Source organism: Tiliqua scincoides, chromosome 4 (genome assembly GCF_035046505.1).
Source record: "Tiliqua scincoides isolate rTilSci1 chromosome 4, rTilSci1.hap2, whole genome shotgun sequence".
Taxonomy (NCBI): domain Eukaryota; kingdom Metazoa; phylum Chordata; class Lepidosauria; order Squamata; family Scincidae; genus Tiliqua; species Tiliqua scincoides.
Window position 1 is genome coordinate 10,854,071 of NC_089824.1, and position 22,127 is coordinate 10,876,197.

General features: G+C 45.6%; 1 protein-coding gene across 1 annotated transcript in view; it reads left to right on the forward strand.

Annotated features, from left to right (window-relative positions):
- Positions 1 to 7,349: 7,349 nt before the first annotated feature.
- Positions 7,350 to 22,127, forward strand: part of HHLA1 (HHLA1 neighbor of OC90) — a 32,623-nt gene continuing 17,845 nt past the window's right edge. The window contains exons 1-8 of the mRNA XM_066623270.1: positions 7,350 to 7,419; positions 8,770 to 8,850; positions 10,645 to 10,728; positions 10,818 to 10,901; positions 13,704 to 13,787; positions 14,355 to 14,411; positions 16,688 to 16,774; positions 18,271 to 18,333. Coding sequence (XP_066479367.1) covers positions 7,350 to 7,419; positions 8,770 to 8,850; positions 10,645 to 10,728; positions 10,818 to 10,901; positions 13,704 to 13,787; positions 14,355 to 14,411; positions 16,688 to 16,774; positions 18,271 to 18,333 — 610 coding nt within the window. The remainder of the gene's footprint in view (positions 7,420 to 8,769; positions 8,851 to 10,644; positions 10,729 to 10,817; positions 10,902 to 13,703; positions 13,788 to 14,354; positions 14,412 to 16,687; positions 16,775 to 18,270; positions 18,334 to 22,127) is intronic.

The following is a 22,127-nucleotide window of genomic DNA, read 5'->3' on the forward strand; positions in this document are numbered from 1 at the left end:
GAACCACTCTGATGTAACATACTATAGTGATAGCAATTTACTTTCCAACAGCCCTGTGTGCCACTGACTTAAAACCAGGGTTTGGTCTTCTGGTTAAAAATACAATAGAAAAAAAAGAAATAACTGTCATACAGTAGGTTCACACAGCGGGTTGAATATCATTCACATAAGAATGTGATAAGAAGTGAACATAAGAAAAGCCCTGCTGGATCAGGCCATAGGCACATCTAGTTCCCATATCTCACAGCAGCCCACCAGATGCCTCAGGGAGAACACAAGACAGCATGAGACCTGCATCCCGGTGCTCTCCCTTGCATCTGGCATTCTGACATAACCCATTTCTAAAATCAGGAGGTTGCACATACACATCACGGCTTGTAACCTGTGATGGACTTTTCTTCCAGAAATTTGTCCAATCCCCTTCTAAAGGCATCTAGGCCAGATGCCGCCACCACATCCTGTGGCAAGGAGTTCCACAGACTAACTACATGCTGAGTAAATAAATATTTTCTGCTTGTCACCATGAAGCAGGAAATGACATCATTAAGCAAATGATGGCAGAAATAAGTACAGGTTGAGTCTCATTATTCACAAGGGTTCCGTTCCCAGGACTCAGGTGAATGGCAAAAAACACACTAAAGCAAATCAATTTAAAGAACAAAGTCCTTTTGCTCCGGTGATTTAAAAACAGCCTTGCTGACCTTTTGAAATGCAGACAGAGACAATCAGTCTCTCTCCAGGCCTTTAGGCTTCAGTAGGAAGTTCAGTGGCATCACTAGGGTTTGCATCACCTGGTGCAGGATACTAGCACGTCACCCCCCCATGCAGTGGATGTGGTACACCCCAGGTGGTGGGCGTGGTGATGTACCATCACTCCGCCCCCACTAGTTTTTGGGCTGTACCTTTTGATCGAACAAAGATAGAACACATTCTGCATGAAATTACGCATTGATTGATATATAACATGCTGGTATTATTCCTCCAAACTGTGATTTTAGTGATTTTGGTCACTAGTGGTGCCACCCCCCCCAGGGTGTCAACTTACTAACACCTTATTGCAGCAGTTCTCAAACTTTTAGCACTGGGACCCACTTTTTAGAGTGACAATATGTCCAGGATCCACCAGAAGTGATGTCATGGTGGAAGTGACATCATCAGGCAAATTAAAATAAATACGTATAAATAATTAAAGTAAAGCAAATAAGCAGAAGCCAGCCCTGTTCCACCAAGTGAATTTCCTATGTAGCCTGCCTGCAATAGCACCCCCCCCCTCCAAAATCAGTAAGGTTTTCAGCCCTACTCAGTGCCCAGTTCAATTTAAGAACTTCTGTTTAAACCAGATCACTGTCAGGATCCACCTGGCTTTGCAAGTCTCAAAAAGGTTCACCTTATCAGCTGAAGCCTCTGTTTTGATCCTTTTTAGTTTGTGTGTGTGTGTGGGGGGGAGGTTGCCTTCTGGAGCACTTGTTTAGCTGCAGGTGCATATGATCAGGATAATTCTGATAGCCTTTCATTCTCCTTCACCTGATCTGCCACACCAACCAAGGCACGTTTGCTTACTCGTGAGTAAACACGACCATGAGGCTTTGTTTTGCTTTCCATAGGGCTCAGTACATTCATCTGCTTGGAGAGAGGGACTTCCTTCTCAGGTGTTTTTGGGGCTGCATTCATTGGATCAGGACCATTCTGGTGTCATTGGATTCCCCTCAGCCTGCCCTTCCCTATGGACTAAGGCACGTTCACCTACACATGAGTAAACACACTATACAGCTCACCTTTACTTTCCATAGGGATCCACACATTTTTTGTTCTCTAGTTTTTTGGCTATAACTTTTGATAGAAAGCAGATATTTCAATCGAGGTTTTTTGCATTGCATTCTGCTCGAAATTCTGCATCCAATGGTATATAATATGATGGGGTCACTCCTAACCACCGTGATTTTAGCATGTCACCCCCCCTGTGCACGTCACCCGGTACGGTCCGCACCCCCCGCACCCTCCTAGCGATGCCACTGGTAGGAAGCAGCAATCCCTCCCTTCACCAGGAGCTGCAGTGAGGGGGAAAGAATGGAGAAGGTGATAATCGCTGCCATTAAGCCTTCTTTCAAGTGCTCAGGGAGAAGGGAGGAGTGAAGTTGGAGAATGATTGATGGATTGTCAGCAACCTGCCCTCTCTGGCATTAATGAGGCTACTGTTAAAGGACTGTTTTCCTTTAATTTAAAGGGTACTTCTCATCACGTTGAGATAGAAAATCTGTGGATAATTAGGTTATATCTGTAGTCACTTGCTTGACTGTCTCTCTACAATAGTAAAAAGCAGTTTTTCAAACTGTGATTTTAAAGGGATGCATTTTTCCCCTTCTCCAGGGATCAGCACATTCTTTCTCATTTGCACTGGCTATTCGTATTGAGTCAAATCCATGTATAAAAAAATCAGTGTATGACAAGGTTGGACCTATACTCACACAGGAACACAGCTGCAAGTGACAGAAGAGAAAATATGCAAACCTTGATCAGAGTTTGAAGAGCTCTGTTATCACATGGACTACCCTTTCAGCAGCACCACTTCTCCCAAGGTGTCACTTCACAGCTCAGCAGCTGAGAGGTGCTTTGCAAAATAACATCTCAGCAGAAGTAGAGCTGCTGAAAGGGTGGCCTGTGTGATCTCAGTCCTCAGCAGTATTTCCCTCTCTCCTCCCTCGTGGTCTGCCCCTTCCCCCCTTAGCCCTCTGCCTTCTGAAGCCTCCTTTCATTTCTCTGTCCCAGAGCCCTGGAAGTAGCGGTACTGCTGAAAGGGTTGCACTGGGAGAGCCCAATTATCATGTGGGCCAGTTTTGCAGTTGGCAACCTTCAGTCTCGAAAGACTATGGTATCACGCTCTGAAAGGTGGTTCTGGAACAGCATCTAGTGTGGCTGAAAAGGCTGATTCGGGAGTGACAATCCCTTCCACACTGGGAGCAAGTGCAGTCTGTCCCTGGTCTGTCTCCCTGGCTATGGGCCTTCCTTCTTTGCCTCTTAGCCTCAGACTGTTGGCCAAGTGTCTCTTCAAACTGGGAAAGGCCATGTTGCACAGCCTGCCTCCAAGCGGGCCGCTCAGAGGCCAGGGTTTCCCACTTGTTGAGGTCCACTCCTAAGGCCTTCAGATCCCTCTTGCAGATGTCCTTGTATCGCAGCTGTGGTCTACCTGTAGGGCGCTTTCCTTGCACGAGTTCTCCATAGAGGAGATCATTTAGGATCCAGCCATCATCCATTCTCACGACATGACCGAGCCAACGCAGGCGTCTCTGTTTCAGCAGTGCATACATGCTAGGGATTCCAGCACGTTCCAGGACTGTGTTATTTGGAACTTTGTCCTGCCAGGTGATGCCGAGAATGCGTCGGAGGTATGTGGGCCAAATAAAGGCCATATCTAACTCACAGTCTTTATGTTTGACATGCCTATTCTAGAGACCGTGGGGGGAAGGAGCCAAACATGAAGAACGGCACCTCTAGCTTCTCACATTAACAAAATGTTAACAAGGTATTCCTTCCACTGGCAAAAATAGGGACAAAACAGAGACGATGATTTACAAGTGACATTCAACAAAACATAATAGTGTTCCTGGTACACAGGGACAGTTGTACTATATAGAAAAAAGAATGGATTCTGAATAGCATGGGAACTCGTATCTTGTCATGGAATGCATTCATCCATTTTCACAATGTTCATGTGCCCAGGAAATCCCTTTCTCTTTTCTTTCCACACCCTTCAGGGCTCTCTGTCGGTCGTAATGTGCTGACAGAATGCTTGAAACCTGGTTGGAAAATTACTTGGACATCTGAGAAATGTCTCCTTTTATCTGTGACCATTTGTTGAACCAAACCACTAAGGACAACCACTGGTCTGACACACCAGTTCATTCTTCCGTGCAATATTAATAGACATCAAAGACTTTGGTCTTCCTTTTATCCGTCATTCATTCCTCAGTGTTGTAGTAATGCAGAAACTCAGGTAATAGGTCAGCCTGGTTAGTACTTGGATGGGAGACCGCCTGGGAATACCGGGTGCTGTAGGCTTACACCATAGTCTTTCGAGACTGAAGATTGCCAACCACCACCACCAGTTCACCCTAACAGAGAGCTATTTTGCACATCTCGCAAAGCCCAGCCTACAATTGGGATTTGCATTGGGGCCAGGGCTCTGTTCTGTGAAACCGTTTGAGACCCTGATCAAAATCAAGAATCAGTCAAGAGCTGTCGGTCCAAGAGTATCTCAGGCATTGTGTGCGGGTGATGGCCTTCCAAATATTATTATTTTTTTTTTTGTATTTTTCAGTATTAGACCACCCTTCCTCCAATGAGTGCAGGGTGCTGTACATGGCTCTTTCCTTCTTTCTGTCTTCACAACCACCCTGTGAAACTGAGAGATAGTGACTGGCCCAAGGTCACCCAGGAAGCTTTGTGACTGAGCAGGGATTACGAACCTGGATCTTCCAGGTCTAAGTGCAACACCAGAACCATGACACCATCCTGGCTCTCAGTATTGAGTTTTTCAAGTTCACATTTCACCTTAGATCGAGAATGACTCGTACTTCCTTCAAAGTTAAAATTCTGGAGACTTGCTCCAATGTTATGGCTCATGAGGTTTTTCAGTGTGTAACTGTACACAGAGCAAGTTGCAGTATCCCCAAAGATCTCTCACGTTCTGCAAAATGTAAATCAAAAGTGACCAAGGGCGCAATCCTAACCAAATTTCCAGCACTGACCTAGCCTCAGTGCAGCCCCAAGGAAAGGTAACAAACATGCCTTTAGCTTGAGAAGTCATCCTTGACTGCCTTCCCACTGCAGGATGCAGTGCATGCCACATTGACACAGCTATGTCAGTGCTGGAAAGTTGGTTAGGATTGTGCCCCAACTTGTTTAAGCTATTTTTGGCAACTGTACTTAATCTCCTCTCCCCCCCCTTTTCTTTTCTTTTTATTTTTTTTCCCAAGACAGCTTTCATAAGTGGAGGTCAGATTCCAAAATGCCATGGTTTCTTCTGCATAGGGCTGTTAATTTATCCATGGGCTTTATATGCCTTCTCTTTATTTCCAGTTTGGGTAAGTAACAGTATATGTACATCTGTATTTTATTCTGTATTTTAATGTATTGATTGTTAGCCTCCTTGGATGCCCTTTGGGGAGAAAGGCAGAATATAAATCTAATAAATAAGTAAATAAATAAATCTTCACTAGGAAGGTAGAATCTTTATTATTATTATTTTTTTAATTTAGTTATTCCATCCAGTTTTGTAACAGAAAATGTACTTCCCTTAGCATGCAATCTGTTAACATTTACTCAGACATAAGTCCCACGGTTATAAGGAGCTTAAGAACATAAGAACAGCCCCAATGGATCAGGCCATAGGCCCATCTAGTCCAGCTTCCTGTATCTCACAGCGGCCCCACCAAATGCCCCAGGGAGCACACCTGATAACAAGAGACTTGCATCCTGGTGCCCTCCCTTGCATCTGACATAGCCCATTTCTAAAATCAGGAGGTCGCACATACACATCATGGCTTGTGACCCGTGATGGATTTTTCCTCCAGAAATTTGTCCAATCCCCTTTCAAAGGCATCTAGGCCAGATGCCATCACCACATGCTATGGCAAGGAGTTCCACAGACCAAGCTTACTCCAAGGGTCGTATGCATAGGATTGCCACTTTAGTTATTAATTTGATAAATCACATTCATTTTTGTTATTTTATTCATCTTCTTTATTCCCATGAATTATAATTTTCCATTGCTTTTAATAGGAATCCCAGCTGCTCGTCTGTTCCCTGTAACTTCCCATTTTTCTTGCAGTTGGCAAGGCATTTTCAAGCATATGACCACTTCTCCAAAGGTCAGAACCACTGGATTTCACAAAAACATAACTCATCTCCTAAATTGCCCACTCCAAAGTGAGATGTCATGGCTAAAATATAAATGCTCACAGAGATGAACATTTCTGGGTACTTAACTCCAAGAGGTTGTTAAAAAACAAATCAAATAGTGCAAAAAGCAAAAAAGCAAATTAAAAAGGCTTTGCCTCCTGTGGAGTCTAAGAGTTTCAAAGTGAGAATTTGGATTCCTTGAGAAGCATCAGCATAAATTGGAAAAGGCTTTCATTTCCTGTCTAGATATGGGGTGAACCGAGAAAGGCAAAGGACCTTTATTTTCAACACAAGTAGAACAATGCATTTGAAGTGCATTGGAAAGCCAGTGGGGTGAAATGGGGAGAGGAGATGGAAAAGAGCCAGGATGTTTGGAAACGCAATGTGTGAATGCTGCAACCTGACAGTTTGACTTCGGTTACATTTACGCAGAGCCCTATAGAGATAGTAGGACAGTAGTCCTGTGCAAACATTAGCAAAAATGTGTACACCAATGTATGGTTGGCGGAGGGGCAGAAAAATCATGTCAGCAAGCTTTATCCTTGGGCCAATGTGCTTCCAAAACCCTGGTCCGCTGACATCCACAAGTTTAAATGTTGTGGTTGGGAAAAGATCTCTTCTGTGATTGGTGGCCCTGGAAACCTAGCACCCCTAATCATGGGGAGCATCTTTTCCTCTTTGTTGTTGTGGACAAATAGTGTTCTTGCAGGCAGCAAGGGCAGAGGGTAGTTTTTAAAAACTAGTTTTCATTCAAAATGTTAACATTTGAATATTTATCATCTTCTTACACCTCCAGTTTTGAATGTTCTACTTAACATATTCCACAGCACACTATATCCCCAAATATCTGAACTAGGTAGCAAAATTTATTTTGCACTGGCAGGAAAACAAAGGCTGGAAGGAAGCCTGCAACCATCCTGCTACTGGATGAGATCTGAAGAAGTCTCTGACCAAGACCCGAGTGGATCTAGTGAGGCCCATGTGAGCCCCTCCCCCCTTTTTAATGAGCAGAGGATCTCCAAGATTATAGGCCAGTGATGTGGGGTGGAATCTGTTCCACTAGTACCTTTTCTTTCTGAGCTGTTAGTGGTTGATTTTGGTGTTAATTTTAATTGCTGAGCTGCTTTTTAAGGAGGGCTGTGTGTGATTTGCTTTTGCTGGTGTCAGTATTGATCAGTGGCGTAGCTAGAGGGGGTGCAAAGCACTAAGTTTTGCAGGCGCTTGAACACACTGTGCAAGCAGCCCTTCCTCCTTCCCTTCGGAGCCATTTTGGGCGGGGGCAGCAAAACAGAGGCATATGCTTTGAAAAGCCTTATACTGTATACTGCCATTCCCTGAGAAGCCCTATACTCAGTGTATTGTTTCCAGAGAAGTCATTTTTTAAATAGTCTTCAGATCTTTGTTTTTCTAGATTCTGACATGCAAGATAAATTGAAGGACATTCAAGTCAAATGTCTTTTGCAGCTGCAAGTGCAAAAGAAGAAAGCAAGAAAGAACAAGTGGCAGTTCTTGCTACTGCAGGTAAATCTTTGAGGGGATTTTCTATAATTGATCATTGATTCTTTGGTCTTATATGTCCATCTCTCTCTCTTGAATTTGGTGAATTCATGAAGGGGGAACCGAGTCACATCCAGTGGTCTCACCCCAACATTGATGCAGTGATTGATTGAGGGCCCAATCCTATCCAACTTTCAATGCAACAATGCAGCCCTGAGGTAAGGGAACAAATGTTCCCCTACCTTGAGGAGGCCTCTGTGAATGTCTCCCCACAACAGGATTCAGTGCATGCCCCATTGGCACAGCTGCACTGGCACTGGAAAATTGAATAGGATTGGACCCTAAGCCCCCTCTCTATGTCTGCACATAGTGTAAACAGCTGGTCATACAGCTGTATGTGCAAAGGGCTCTTCCATATGTCTGGGAATCCTGATTCATCCGGTATTCCTGATGGCACATGAGAGTCTACCATAGCAATTTTCAAACTTTTTCATCTCACAACACGCTGACAAGGCTCTAAAATTGTCAAGGCACACCTTCAGTTTTTTGACAATTGACAAGGCACACCGCACTGACAGTAGGGGCTCACATCCCCCAGTGGCCCTACTAACAAATGATCTTCCCCTAAACTCCTGCAGTACACCTGCAGACCATCTGCAGCACACCAGTGTGCCACAGCGCCGTGGTTGAAAATGACTGGTCTAACACATGTACAGTCGTATGTTCATACCGCTTATGAACTCCCCTTTGGGCAACCCCATATTTTGCATTGAGAAGGTCCCATTTTTCAATGCCTGGCATCTCTAGGTAGGGTGGGAAAAGACTCTGGTCAAATAAGACTGTTTTGAAGAGATTTGGATGCTGCCCTTAGGATGAAAAGCACAGTAAGTTCATTTCATTTACACCATCTGGTTTGCAATACCATCAGCTGGTTCACATCTGTAGTCAACACCCTTGAGGAAGCAGAGTAGCGTAAGAAGATGGAGCACGTCAAATACTGTAGCTCAGCTTCCAGGAACAGTAATTTCCTGTTTCAGAGCACACCAGGATTGTGGAAGTTGTCTCAAGTATGCCCAGAGTGAGTTCATGATGCATTCTTTGGCCCTGCCACTGGACAGTCAGAAAGCTTTGCAGGCATGGGTACGTGGTTAACCCATTCACAAGAACAGATTCCACACAGGTCTCTAACATCTGAAAATCCCAGACTTGGAAAAGAAAAACAGCCACATGAATTTGTTCCTCACTTTTTCATATTTAGCCTGAGATGACTTTGTGTTTCTGCATATTGACGAAAGGTAGCTTCTCATGGAACATTTCGAGATATTTGCAGCCTTAAATGTCAGCATTAATCAGGCATGTTTTATTCTTTTCCAGAACTGCCTGCTAAATCAGTTGACCTGGCAGCACTTAACTTGACTGAACTGGTAAACGGAATGCTAAACTCGGCTCTCAAAGGTCGCTTCTCTTTCTACTACTATTCTCCTTTATTTTTTAATTTCACTTTATGTGTCATCGCTGATCTGTGATGACTGTTTCACTTCATGCTACAGTCATCAGATGGTGGTTGCACTGGATGAACCGGGACTTTAGGGAAAATGTCCGCAGAGTTGCCAGTACACACCCTGCTCCATGCAAGCCGAGAATGCCCCTTTCACTTCAATGGTTGGAAAGTTTCCATTCCCACAACATGTGCGAATTCTTCTCCCAAACTAAAGTGATGTGTGGGAAGTCCTGCACACCCAAAGCTCAATATGTGTCTGATGAAGTCCTGTTGTAGATGGGAATCTAGATTCTTGTGAGTTTTTGTATGCAGCTCAAGTATGTAGGGGTTCTACTTTGGACATAGGAGTAAGCCTTAGACTTGAATTCTCACCTGCATGAATCTTGAATGGGAAGAGGGGTCTATACAAGTAAGTGCCTGCGTAGATTGACCCCTGGTTCATGCAATCAGTGTGCTGCAAAAAAATAGATGGTTAACTTGCATGAGTGGGGCATACTCATGCAGGCCACTCTGGGCATTTGTACAGAACTCATGCTCAAGGATCATCAGAAACTTCCCCATTTTTTTCATTTCCCTTATTTGTTTTCATGACAAAGGCGGTACTGGAAGGGATTCCAAAGAGTCAGCCTTCTCTTCATGTATTTCAATTCTTTTTAAGGTTCAAAGGGAATCTCAGAGCTCCTCCTGATGGCCTCCATGTTTTCCCCCACAATGCTGAATTGGTCTGGAACACTGTAAGGAAAAAAATATGGCAGCCGCCTGCAGTTGCAGCCATGTCTTTCAGAGCCTGATCCTATCCAATTTTCCAGCACCAGTGCAGCTGCAATGCCAACCCCAAGGGATCATATGTTCCCATACCTTAAGTAGGCCTCTGGGACTGCCTCCCCACCACAGGATGCAGTGCATGCCCCATTGGCATGGCTGCACCGGCACTGGAAAATTGGATAGGATTGGGGCCCTCAGGCAGTTGCCTCCAGGTCAATGATATTCCTTTTCAACTTTACAAAGTGTTTAAACAGGAGGGAAAAAAATTGTCACTTTCACCAGATGCAAAATGGGCCAGACCCCTGCCCCCCCCATTTATTGTGAAAATTAATTAGTCCTAAATCGGCCCAGTTGATCCTTGCAGAGACAAATGGAAATTGGACTTATTTGAGACTCTTTACACTCAAATAATACCAGAACCAGGGGACATCCACTAAAATTGAGTGTTGGGCGGGTTAGGACAGACAAAAGAAAATATTTCTTTACTCAGCGTGTGGTCGGTCTGTGGAACTCCTTGCCACAGGATGTGGTGCTGGCGTCTGGCCTGGACGCCTTTAAAACGGGATTGGACAAGTTTCTGGAGGAAAAATCCATTACGGGGAACAAGCCATGATGTGTATGCGCAACCTCCTGATTTTAGAAATGGGCTATGTCAGAATGCCAGATGCAAGGGAGGGCACCAGGATGAGGTCTCTTGTTATCTGGTGTGCTCCCTGGGGCATTTGGTGGGCCGCTGTGAGATACAGGAAGCTGGACTAGATGGGCCTATGGCCTGATCCAGTGGGGCTGTTCTTATGTTCTTAACTGTTTGCATCCACTTACCATTTGTCACAAAGTGAATGTATGTTCCATGTACAGTGAGGAGGGGTGTTTCAGAGCTGATGCTTATTCCTCTTCCCCACTATAGCCTGTGAACAAAGCCTGTCTTTTCGTAACCATCTGTATATTTTATGGTGTGTTCAACTGGGTCTATTTTTCTACAGAGACCAAGAAATTCTTCTCTCTGCTGAGCATCACATCTTATAGTTCATATGCCTTCCACAAGGTCTCCATAGTGGTCTATAACAGTAAGTTGTCTGATAATAATTCTCCTTATCATAGCCTTTGATGCCTCCTCAGTCCGTTTAATGTTTCATTGCCCCTCCTTTCTCCACAGTTTCCAACCTGAAAAATATCGACCCCACCAAATTCCCTACGAGGTACTGCTATTGCTTGAACAACAGGACAAATGACTTGACAGGTGAGCAGGACAATAAACGTGGGAATGGGTGTTGTTGAAAATGAAGGATGGGATCCAATTCTTCAGTATTTATTCAAGTGCAAGTATTATTCTGTCCCAACTAATCATATGAATGTGCAAATGTCTTCACTGATGGTTTACATACACTCAGGGCTGGCCCAAGACCTCCTGGCACCTGAGCCAGCATACCAAATGTTGCTCCCCTTTATCCAATGATGTGGCCGCCTTTGCTTCTCCAACTCCCCAGTGCTCTAACTTGGCACTCTCCCCCCCCCCCATCCACATTTCCTCTTCCCCTTTTCCTTTTCCAGTCCAAGAAGTGGAAAGAGGAGGGGAACCAGTACAGGCAACTAAGCAGACAGAGACGGGCATCCCCCCCATCAGTCTGCTGCCTGAAGCAATTGCTTCAGTGATCCTCATGGGCGGACCAACCCTGCCTACACTGCAATCACATGTAGGTTTTATATTGGTTTCAACTAGGCATAAAACTGTGGAACAATCCATTGGTTTTAAAGGCAAGCTGCCTCTGATTGCCAGATGCAGGGGAGGGCACCAGGACGCAGGTTGTGCCTGTTGTCTTGTGTGCTCCCTGGGGGCATTTGGTGGTCCACTGTGAGATACAGGACGCTGGACTAGATGGGCCTTTGGCCTGATCCAGCGGGGCTCTTCTTATGGTCTTATGTTCTAATTGTTCAAGAGCCCAATTCTATCCTCCCCCTACTGGTACAGCTGTGCCAAAAATGGGCACACTGTATCTAGCCAGGGGGTGGCAGAGGATCAGGCTTCAGAAAGGAAATGGGATTTAAATCTCCTTACCTCTGCATAAGCCTCCCGATCCACAGTTGGTCTCTTTGGACTTGCGCTAGCTATTTTGATAGTGCAGGTTTGAGGAGAGAAAGGGGATGGAAAGGAAACAAAAATGGGGGATAGCATCTGGCATGTGCCATTGCTGCAGGTTCCACCCCCCTTCCGCAGCCTCCCCACCCCCAAAACACTCTTTCCCTCTCCAGTTTCATCCTCTCCCCACCTCATTCCATTTTTACCCTGCCCATCTCTCCTGCTGTCTTACCTACTTTGTCAAGCAGTGGGACAGCCGACACCATGGACGGGAATGCTCTGCCATTTTACGATAGGTGCTTTAAGACTGCTTTTCAGCAGTCTCTGACAGCAGAACACACTGCTGACCAGTGGCATAGCTAAGGGGGTGCAGGGGGTAGCAGTTGCACCGGGCATTTAGGGGGGCAACAAGCTGAGCTTGACACTAGTGACCAAAATTGTGAATAACACCATCATGTTATATATCATTGGAAAAGTAATTTAATGCAGAATACAATGAAACAAACAGCATTGGAATATCTGTATTCTAACAAAAGCTATGACCAATTAACCATAAAATGCAAGCACAACTGCCTTATGGAACAAAAAATGGATTTTCATAACTCACAACTGACCAATGAAACTCATTGTTCTTAGAGGCAATGACATGCTATTATTTTATTGACATGTTGCAATGACATGCTATCATGATACAGCATGAAACCAATAAGGTGTTAATATGAGTCCATGTATTTCTCATTTCATTTCATTTCCATTTAGTTACCCCTGCTAACTGGGGAAAGAGGCACTTTTTCAAGTGGTTCCCCTCTTATATTTAGCAAGGGGAAAATAACCATCCCCCTTTACGCCAGCACAGTGTCTCTGACTAATAAGGGGCATACTTTTTATTTATTTACTTAAATTTGATTTTGTCTGGAGGGTGTTACAAATCTTCATTGACCCCAGGTAGCAGATAGATGCCTTAGCTATGCCACTGACTGGGGGGGGGGAGGCAGCAGTGCAAATGGGTGGCGAGCTGCTTGGGTGAGGAGGTGGGTTTCTCACAATTTTCACTTTTTAAAAAGCCCAGGCGTGATGTCACTTCCTGTTGTGACATCACTTCCGGGGCAACATTTTGAGCTTGGCACCGGGCTACATGATCATTAGCTATGCCACTGCTGCCGACCAGAGCCCAAAGGATTGGGCTGTAACTAAAATGATTAAAATTGTTTTTAACGGATTAAAAGGCATTCCTGATTGTTGAAGGAGAATACTGTCTGGGTCTGCAGTGGCTGGCACCATGCCAGCTCAGAGTGGCACACCTTCCCTCCAGCAGGGATGACACCAATATCAGGACTACCCCCAAACTGCTGAGGGTTTGCTGTGGGGGCCACAGCAGGAATCAGTGGGTGATCCAGGCCTCCTGGTGAGGAGCAAGGATCCCTGATTTTGCCCTTCTCTGGTCAGCAGGGCAACTAGGAGTCAGGAACTGTAGGGAAACTGTGCGCAGCTGGGAGCAGGGAGGTGTAAGAGACCAATCACGAATGTCCCAATAAGGAGAGAGGAAAGACAGGTTAATGGAGAGCTCCACGAAGGAGTGAGGTGGAAGTGGAAGAGGAAGTGTGAAGGAGATGGACTAGAATGTCAGCTCTCTAGCCCACCACTCTCTGCTACTCCATGCTTTCCAACTCTCATCTTCTCTTCATTTTTCAGAGAGCAGGAAGCACATCACCAAGTCATAGGATATTTTGCAAGCTGCCTCAGACACCAGTAGGTCTTGGTCAATCCTGGTTCTAAGCGGAGAGAAGCATTCCATTGTGCAGCCCCATCAATTGCAAGTGGTACAGCCTGGATGCAGGTTTGACCATTTCAGTGAGGATGAGGCTTTTTGTAACCTTGTGTCGAGTCAGTGTGTTCTTGGCTGGGAACCAAAGGACATGCAGTGAAAATCTTAGATTATAAAAGCACATTTCTTTCTTTGTCTAGATTTTACAGCTTTGTTAGTTGATATCATTGGAAACTCTACCAGTTACCTTAAGGAAATTTTCAAGTCCACTTCCATTCTTTCTGGTAAGATTTGTTTGTGTTTGGCATTTTTGTGACCCAGTTCACTACACGTTGACACTTTGCGCCCATAAATTTTTCCCCCAGCTAGCAGCAGTTTCAGAGGCAGATATAAACTGGGGAATTGATGGGAGGGGGAAGGGTGGACTCGCCTCCCCCCATGCTGTGGTCCCAATCAAAATTGTCCTCCTTCCATTGCAACTGTTTTTACAGAAAGAAAATGATGTCTATATCTCTTATGTCCATATCTCAGATCTCTTCCAAATCTCGTAGACATATGAAGCTCTTGAGAAATTCCCAGTGTTCCTCAAACTGTGGGTCAGGACCCACTAGGTGGGTTGTGAGTCAATTTCAGGTGGGCCCCTATTCATTTCAATATTTCATTTTATATATATTAGACTGGTATGTGACCCACAACATAAACAAAATTCTCAGTTCTAGAACTTCCGAATTCTGCTTCATGGGCTGACACCATGGCCTGCATGCTTGAGAACTCAAAACCAATTTCTACATTCATTTTGGTTTTAGTTTCATGAGTGTTAATTAAGCCCAGCAAATTATTTTGTCTTTCAGTGAGCCAGAGGAATGACACAGAGTGTGTCTATATTTGTGTCATGTCAGGCCGTACAGGTAAACATGCAATTCTCTTTCTCTTTCTCAAAAGCATTGCTCAGTGCTGAAATCAGGATTCATTAAGGCTGCAATCTTATCCACACTTACCTGGGAGTAAGTCCCATTGATTATAATGGGATTTACTTCCAAGTAGACATGCATATGCTTGGTCTCTAAGAAGATCAAGTTCTTGGACTTGCCACTTCAGGTGGAGGTTTGCATACTTGAATACCTTCCCATTCCCAATGAACAGGTACAGTAGCATGTCAGGACAATATTTCTGGCCTAATCTTATTTAGTTTTCTAATTTTCTATGTGTAAAGAGTTTATTGGCATGGAGAAACATAGCAACATGGCATCTCCACCCTCCACTGAGGTCTAAAGGCACAATCCAGGAATAGTTGTATAATACAGCATTTCTGAACATGATGTTCAGCTCTTATAATTTTTGAATCATACAAGTTAACAAACTGAACACCATTGAGTCCAACTGTAAGCAGGATCCATTATGACCTCCTGAAACTCATGTTCATGCCAATAGATGGTGAGCTTAGTAAGTGTAAAGTCATGCACATTGGGGCAAAAAATCAAAACTTTAGATATAGGCTGATGGGTTCTGAGCTGTCTGTGACAGATCAGGAGAGAGATCTTGGGGTGGTGGTGGACAGGTCGATGAAAGTGTCGACCCAATGTGCGGCGGCAGTGAAGAAGGCCAATTCTATGCTTGGGATCATTAGGAAAGGTATTGAGAACAAAACGGCTAATATTACAATGCCGTTGTACAAATTGATGGTAAGGCCACACCTGGAGTATTGTGTCCAGTTCTGGTCGCCGCATCTCAAAAAAGACATAGTGGAAATGGAAAAGGTGCAAAAGAGAGTGACTAAGATGATTACGGGGCTGGGCACCTTCCTTTTGAGGAAAGGCTACGGCGTTTGGGCCTCTTCAGCCTAGAAAAGAGACGCCTGAGGGGGGACATGATTGAGACATACAAAATTACGCAGGGGATGGATAGAGTGGATAGGGAGATGCTCTTTACACTCTCACATAACACCAGAACCAGGGGACATCCACTAAAATTGAGTGTTGGGAGAGTTAGAACAGACAAAAGGAAATATTTCTTTACTCAGCGTGTGGTTGGTCTGTGGAACTCTTTGCCATAGGATGTGGTGATGGCAACTGGCCTGGATGCCTTTAAAAGGGGATTGAACAAGTTTCTGGAGGAAAAATCCATTACGGGATATAAGCCATGATGTGTATGCGCAACCTCCTGATTTTAGAAATGGGTTATGACAGAAGGCCAGATGCAAGGGAGGGCACCAGGATGCAGGTCTCTTGTTATCTGGTGTGCTCCCTGGGGCATTTGGTGGGCCGCTGTGAGATACAGGAAGCTGGACTAGATGGGCCTATGGTCTGATCCAGTGGGGCTGTTCTTATGTTCTTATGTTGACATCTCCACAAAGTTTTTTTTGTTTACAGCCAACTTCCTGTCTAGACAATGCCCAGGCTAAAATCAATTAACCTGTATAACTGTCATGGACTCTGGTTCTGGAGCCAGGGCGGACCTAATCTAATGTCCCAACCTTGACTGTGTAAACTTAGGTTTTGGATTCATCTTCAGGCAGAGAGAAAAATAGGAAGTGCTGCATCAGCCCATCTGATTGGTGGACAGTATGAAGCCTTTCTGTTGGCTAAGTGTGGTATAAATTCTAGGTTTCTGACTTTCTGCCCTTGCCTTCTGCTTGCTGGACCAATTGCGATCCAGGCCCCTGAGATGCCTGGGGCCAGAGCCACAAAATGCGACCTCCATGTGGCCCAGATGCCTGAAAACATCACTTCCCGGTTTGGAAGTGACATTTTTAGGCCTTCGGAGGTCTAGGGAGGCTGCATGTGGCCACCTTTGCCCCAGTAGGCCTGCGGAAGGCCTATAAACATCACTTCCAGTTTTTGCTGTGCACCTTCTCCAGAACTTGGAAGTCCTTCTGATGCTTTAGAAATGGGTCCGAAGGGGGGGGGGAAAGATGGGTTGCGAGGGAGTGGGTTGCAGTGGTGCCCCCCCACCAGGTGGCGTCCCATAGCCTTTGCTCCCTGACCCCTATCCCAGGTACACCAGTGTGCTGGACTTCAAATTCCAGCAGCCCACACAAGATCTCTTGTCTCTTTTCACCCATAGACACAGCCTAGCCCTAGTATATCATGAACATATACTTCCAGACCACTCTCTTGCTGTTAGTCTTTTAATTGGAAGAAGGATTTATCAGCCAAGTCATCTTGAGTCTGTTTTTTTCCCCCAGGCAGAAATCTGTCAGATTTATGGGAAGCAGTAGAAAAATCTCCTGTTATTAATTACACTTTCTCTGGTAATACGTCGGGCCTCCTGGGTGAGTATTTCCTGAATAAAAACCATGACTGAGTTGACTGAAACGGCTAACATTTAGAAACTGAACACCATCCTCCCAATCATTATTATGGGAAAATATGTTCCAGTGAACTGAACTGGGCAAGGTAGGGTAGTATAGAAGGTACAAGGGATGACCTATAAGGGATATGTAGGCACGGTTTGGTGCCTGTCTAGTAGTATAGTATTGGCAACCTTCAGTCTCGAAAGACTATGGTATCGCGCTCTGAAAGGTGGTTCTGGCACAGTGTCTAGTGTGGCTGAAAAGGCCAATCCGGGAGTGACAATCCCTTCCACACCGGGAGCAAGTGCACTGTGAATATATGATGGTGCCTTGTTTTGAGCCTAGAATATTGGCCAATCTAGCTACAATGACTTGTAGGTGCTATCTAAAGTTTATGATGGGGAAATGCCAGGGACTGAATCAGGTACCTTCTACACGCAAAGTCAACACCTGAGTTATGGGTTAACTTTCCTTCCCACCAGCTCTGTGGTACTCATTTCATAGCCTATTTGGGTGTAAGCCTTGGGGTATTGCCCAGTAAGGCTAATTAGCAGTAGGTTAAGGAGTTACAAAAAGAGAGGTTTTCAGCGCAATCCTAACCTGCACTGGAACAGGCAGACCAGAGGGCCTGCACTGTATCCAGCATGAGGTTCAGACTGCAAGTGGCTCCGCTAGGGGCAAGGGGAGGTGGAGATGGCACAAATCCGAGCAGCCCAGGACGTGTGTGGGCTGCCCAGGAACGGGGTTAAGATCCAGCATAACTGCTGGATCCTGGCCCCGCTTCTCCCCTCCCTGAAACACCTCCCTCCCACCTCCTCCCGCCCTCCCCACACCACCCCAGACTCCTGCATTGGCCGACCTCTGCCGACACAAACCTACCTGTCCCCAGGGCCCGCAGCGGTGTGGGGAAGCTGGAGCAAGTTCGTGCGACAGCCTAACTCCCTTCAGAGTGGCGCAAAAGTGCTTTATGGCACTTTCATGGCACTCCCGGGCTGGTGCAAGTTTGCTGTGTCGGGTCTGGATTGCACCCTTTGTTACAGAGCATAAGATTAACGTATGGGATTCACTGCCAGAGCATGTAACGATGGCCATTACCTTAAAGGTCTTTTTAAAAAAATTGGATGGATTCATGGAAAATAGATCTCTCAGTGACTATTTGCTATGAGTTCTAAGTGAAATGTCCTTATTTAAAAGCAGTGTTATACCTCTGCATGCTAATTGGTTGGAATAATCAGATAAGCCATCACCTTCTTGAGCACAAGTGCCCAGGGGGCATCTCACTGAACGCTATTGGAAGCAAAATGCTGGGCTATATGCACCTCGATTTGGCCCAGTCAATTCTTATGCTCTTGTGATACCTGATTATTTTCCCATTAACACTCAAGTTAGATCTGAATATTGTGTTAGTGTTGCATAACAGGAAGCTGCTGTGTTTGATTAGGTATGTTAGTAATATTGTCTGTCTTCTCTCACAGATTTGAACCCCATCCTCCCTAATCGGATTCCTTCGTGGGGCGATGCTGACAAGGTCCTAGGTGGTACTGCAGAGGACACTTGGACCTTTAAAAGTGAGCAAGCATCTTTGGTGCTTCGGTGTTTAATCATTTCATTAGGGTGACCGTTAACAGAGCTGACATAAGAAGTGTTGAAATCATCCATCTCAAGGTGCTGAACATTCTTAATCACAATATCACAACCTAACTAGACGTGAGAAAGGAGTTCTGTTATGGAATTCTCCAAATGTGCCACGATAGGTCCACAGGTGTGCCACAGGACTTTGGAGCACAACTGTTGAAGTAGCTGAAAAACTCTTTCAGGATCTGCAGCCCTGTTTGTAGGGCAACATCAGTAGGGCGGCTGTCCTTAGTGACAAATTGTCTGTCCCTTTGCTGGCAGAATGCTCCGACAGAGGAATGACAAGGCTCTGCCAGCAGAGGAAGAGGGACAGACAATTCGTTACTACAGACAGTTGCTTTAGAAGCAGAGCTGCAGGACCTGGACAAGTGTTCCAAAAGCAGGGTGACCAGGTGTCCTCTTTTTCCAGGACATGTCCTCTTTTTCAGTCTCCTGTCTTGGAAAAGAACTTAAATGTCCTTCTTTTCCCTGTGAGTAGCCCCTGTAGGCAGTGCACAGCCTTCTTGGAATTAATAAATTTTATGTAATATACTTTTAAATTTAATATGAAGTAATATAGTGTTTAAATTAACCACATGATATCCATATACATAAGTGTTTTTAGCTTTTATTTTCATTATGCCCTACATTTTTCTTGAACTTCCTACATTTTGGGGGTGCCTTGTCCTTTTTGGGGGATATGCCTGGTCACCTTGTCCAAAACTGACATCACAAGAGGTGGATACCATAGAGAAGGCCATAGAGGTCTGAGATGTGAGAAGACAAAGGTTGAAAATCACTGGCTAATCCTCCCCCCCCCCACACACACACACTGTTTCCCTGACTTAAATTGTTCCTCACCCCCCCCCCCCCAAGAGTGCTTCTATAAGCCATGGAGAGGATATATATGCACAAACTGGGCCCAAAAGTTTCCGTTTCTCCTTATAACAGCTTTGGGGTGAGGTGGATTTAAGGTGAGGAACCTGTGAGGAATGAAACACGAAAACGCCTTCCCCTACTGCCTCGGACTACATTCTGCGTCCTAAGCTGTTTTTTTGTGAAGGAAAAAGTTGTGGGGGTTTCCAGTCCCCAAACTCTCATGTCATGTCTAGTTTGGCTGTTAGTGATTCTTGGGGTGCGGTGGGGGAGCTAAAGTGCCAACTCATTGGCTACAATCCCCATTCACGGTCCCTCAGAGAGGGCTGGTCCTACAAGGCATCTCTTCTACCAGCCAGTAAGCAGTGACATCATTCCAGGAGAGGGAATAAGGATGACCCTGGATGTCAATGACCAGGAAGCATTGTCCCAAATTCTGACTGAGTAGCTGAAGGTAGACTTTGGATGTTGGCGAGTATTAACTGCAAGGAGAATGCCTGTTCATTGTTCTGAGAGATGAGGCAACCTTCATTCTCGAAAGACTATGGTATCGCGCTCTGAAAGGTGGTTCTGGAACAGCGCCTAGTGTGGCTGAAAAGGCCGATTCGGGAGTGACAATCCCTTCCACACTGGGAGCAAGTACAGTCTGTCCCTGGTCTGTCTCCCTGGCTGTGGGCCTTCCTTCTTTGCCTCTTTGCCTCAGACTGTTGGCCAAGTGTCTCTTCAAACTGGGAAAGGCCATGCTGCACAGCCTGCCTCCAAGCGGGCCGCTCAGAGGCCAGGGTTTCCCACCTGTTGAGATCCACTCCTAAGGCCTTCAGATCCCTCTTGCAGATGTCCTTGTATCGCAGCTGTGGTCTACCTGTAGGGCGCTTTCCTTGCACGAGTTCTCCATAGAGGAGATCCTTTGGGATCCGGCCATCATCCATTCTCACGACATGACTGAGCCAATGCAAGCGTCTCTGTTTCAGCAGTGCATACATGCTAGAGATTCCAGCATGTTCCAGGACTGTGTTGTTTGGAACTTTGTCCTGCCAGGTGACGCCGAGGATGCGTCGGAGGCAGCGCATGTGGAATGCGTTCAGTTTCCTCTCCTGTTGTGAGCGAAGAGTCCATGACTCGCTGCAGTACAGAAGTGTACTCAGGACGCAAGCTCTGTAGACCTGGATCTTGGTATCCTTGGAGATGAGAATAGATAAAATATATCTTTATCTTGATGGATGTACAAGCAATGCATACCTCCAGACTGAATCCAGAATAAAACCTGTGCTTAGATTTTGAAAGTTTGGGAACTGTAGAATCATAGGATGTTGGAAGAGACTTTGGAGGTCATCTAGTTCAACTCCCTGCTCAGTGCAGGCAACTACACTGTCCTATAAGACACATGTGGAAGTGTTTGTGATCTGAAGTTGGTTCAGCACTGAATCATATTCACCACTGGGGAGCATGTGTTTTATATCTGATATACAGAGGTAGGAGTTTTTGAGAGAGACACAAACCAAAGGTGTGCACTAGGTGATTTCCCCCCCCCCCCATTTTCCTTTTCAGCTACAAAGTTGCCTTCCTGGGCACAGACTGGTGCCTTGAAAGGAAAAGAGATGCTCTTGACGCAACCGCCCACATGGCCAAAAACTCTGAGTTTGAAAGGCTCCGAAGTACCATCTGCTCAGGTTCCCTTCTGGCTGCAGACAGATGCCTTGAAAGTACAGGATGATTCATCCACTAAAATGGCTGCAGCCAGGCCATCTTTTACTCCAGGGGAAAGCCATGAGATGCCATTGGGCACACCACCAGCCCCAAGTAAGTCCATATATTTTTTGGGAGGACGAGTCCAGAGCAAATGCTTGAATAACTGTGATGTAATTCCATTTCCCTACCACGAGCAGTCAATATGTTGTGTGTGTGGTGGTGGTGGTGGGGGGGGGATAGACAATGAGATGGCTTTATATGCAAGTTTGGAGACTACATATTATGGGGCAACAGAAACATGATAATGGAAATGCAAAGTGACAGGCCAACCCATCTTCGACCTAATGTGGACTTCTGCCACATTGGTAGTGGTCTACGGTCTACGGTGGTCTACTCCACTATGGTGGTCTACGGTCACTTATCAGAAATAACTTTGATTTTGGTTTCTATGGATAGAGTGTTTAACCTGGAAAACTTGCATCTGTCAATGTAGACACTGGAGGTAAGGGCCCAATCTTATCCAGCATGCCAATGGAGTGTCTGCTGCATCCTGCAGTGCGAGGGGGCAGTCACAGAGGCCTTCTCAAGGTAAGGAAATGTTTGTTCTCTTACCCTGAGGCCGCACTGCAGCTGCATTGATGCTGCAAAGTTGGATAGGATTGGACCCTAAGGCTACAATCCTGTCAACACTTTCATGGGAGTAAGCCCCATTGACTATAATGGGACTTACTTCTGAATAAACAAGCATAGGATTGGGCTCAAAGTCTTTAAAAAAAATTTAAGCTTTTAAGTCTGTTTTATATCCAAGATTAAGGGCACAATCCTACTCTGCACTGGAACAGGCAAGCCAAGAGGCTTGCGCTGTATCCAGCGCAGGATAGGAGCCCAAGGCGACTCAGCCAGAGGCAAGGGGAAATTTTTCCCCTTACCTCTGGGTAATGTGCCTTTGCCCCAATGGGTCTCCTCAGACTTCTGCCACCTCCTGAGGTGGCACAAGTTCGAGGAGAGCGGAGTGGTGTAGCTAGAGGGGGTGCAAAGCACTAAGTTTTGCAGGGAGTTTCACCGTGCCGTGCAAACGGCCCCTCTCCTTTGGAGCCATTCCGGGCTGCTAAAGCAAAATGGAGGCATACGTAGTCCGGGAACGTTTCAGAGA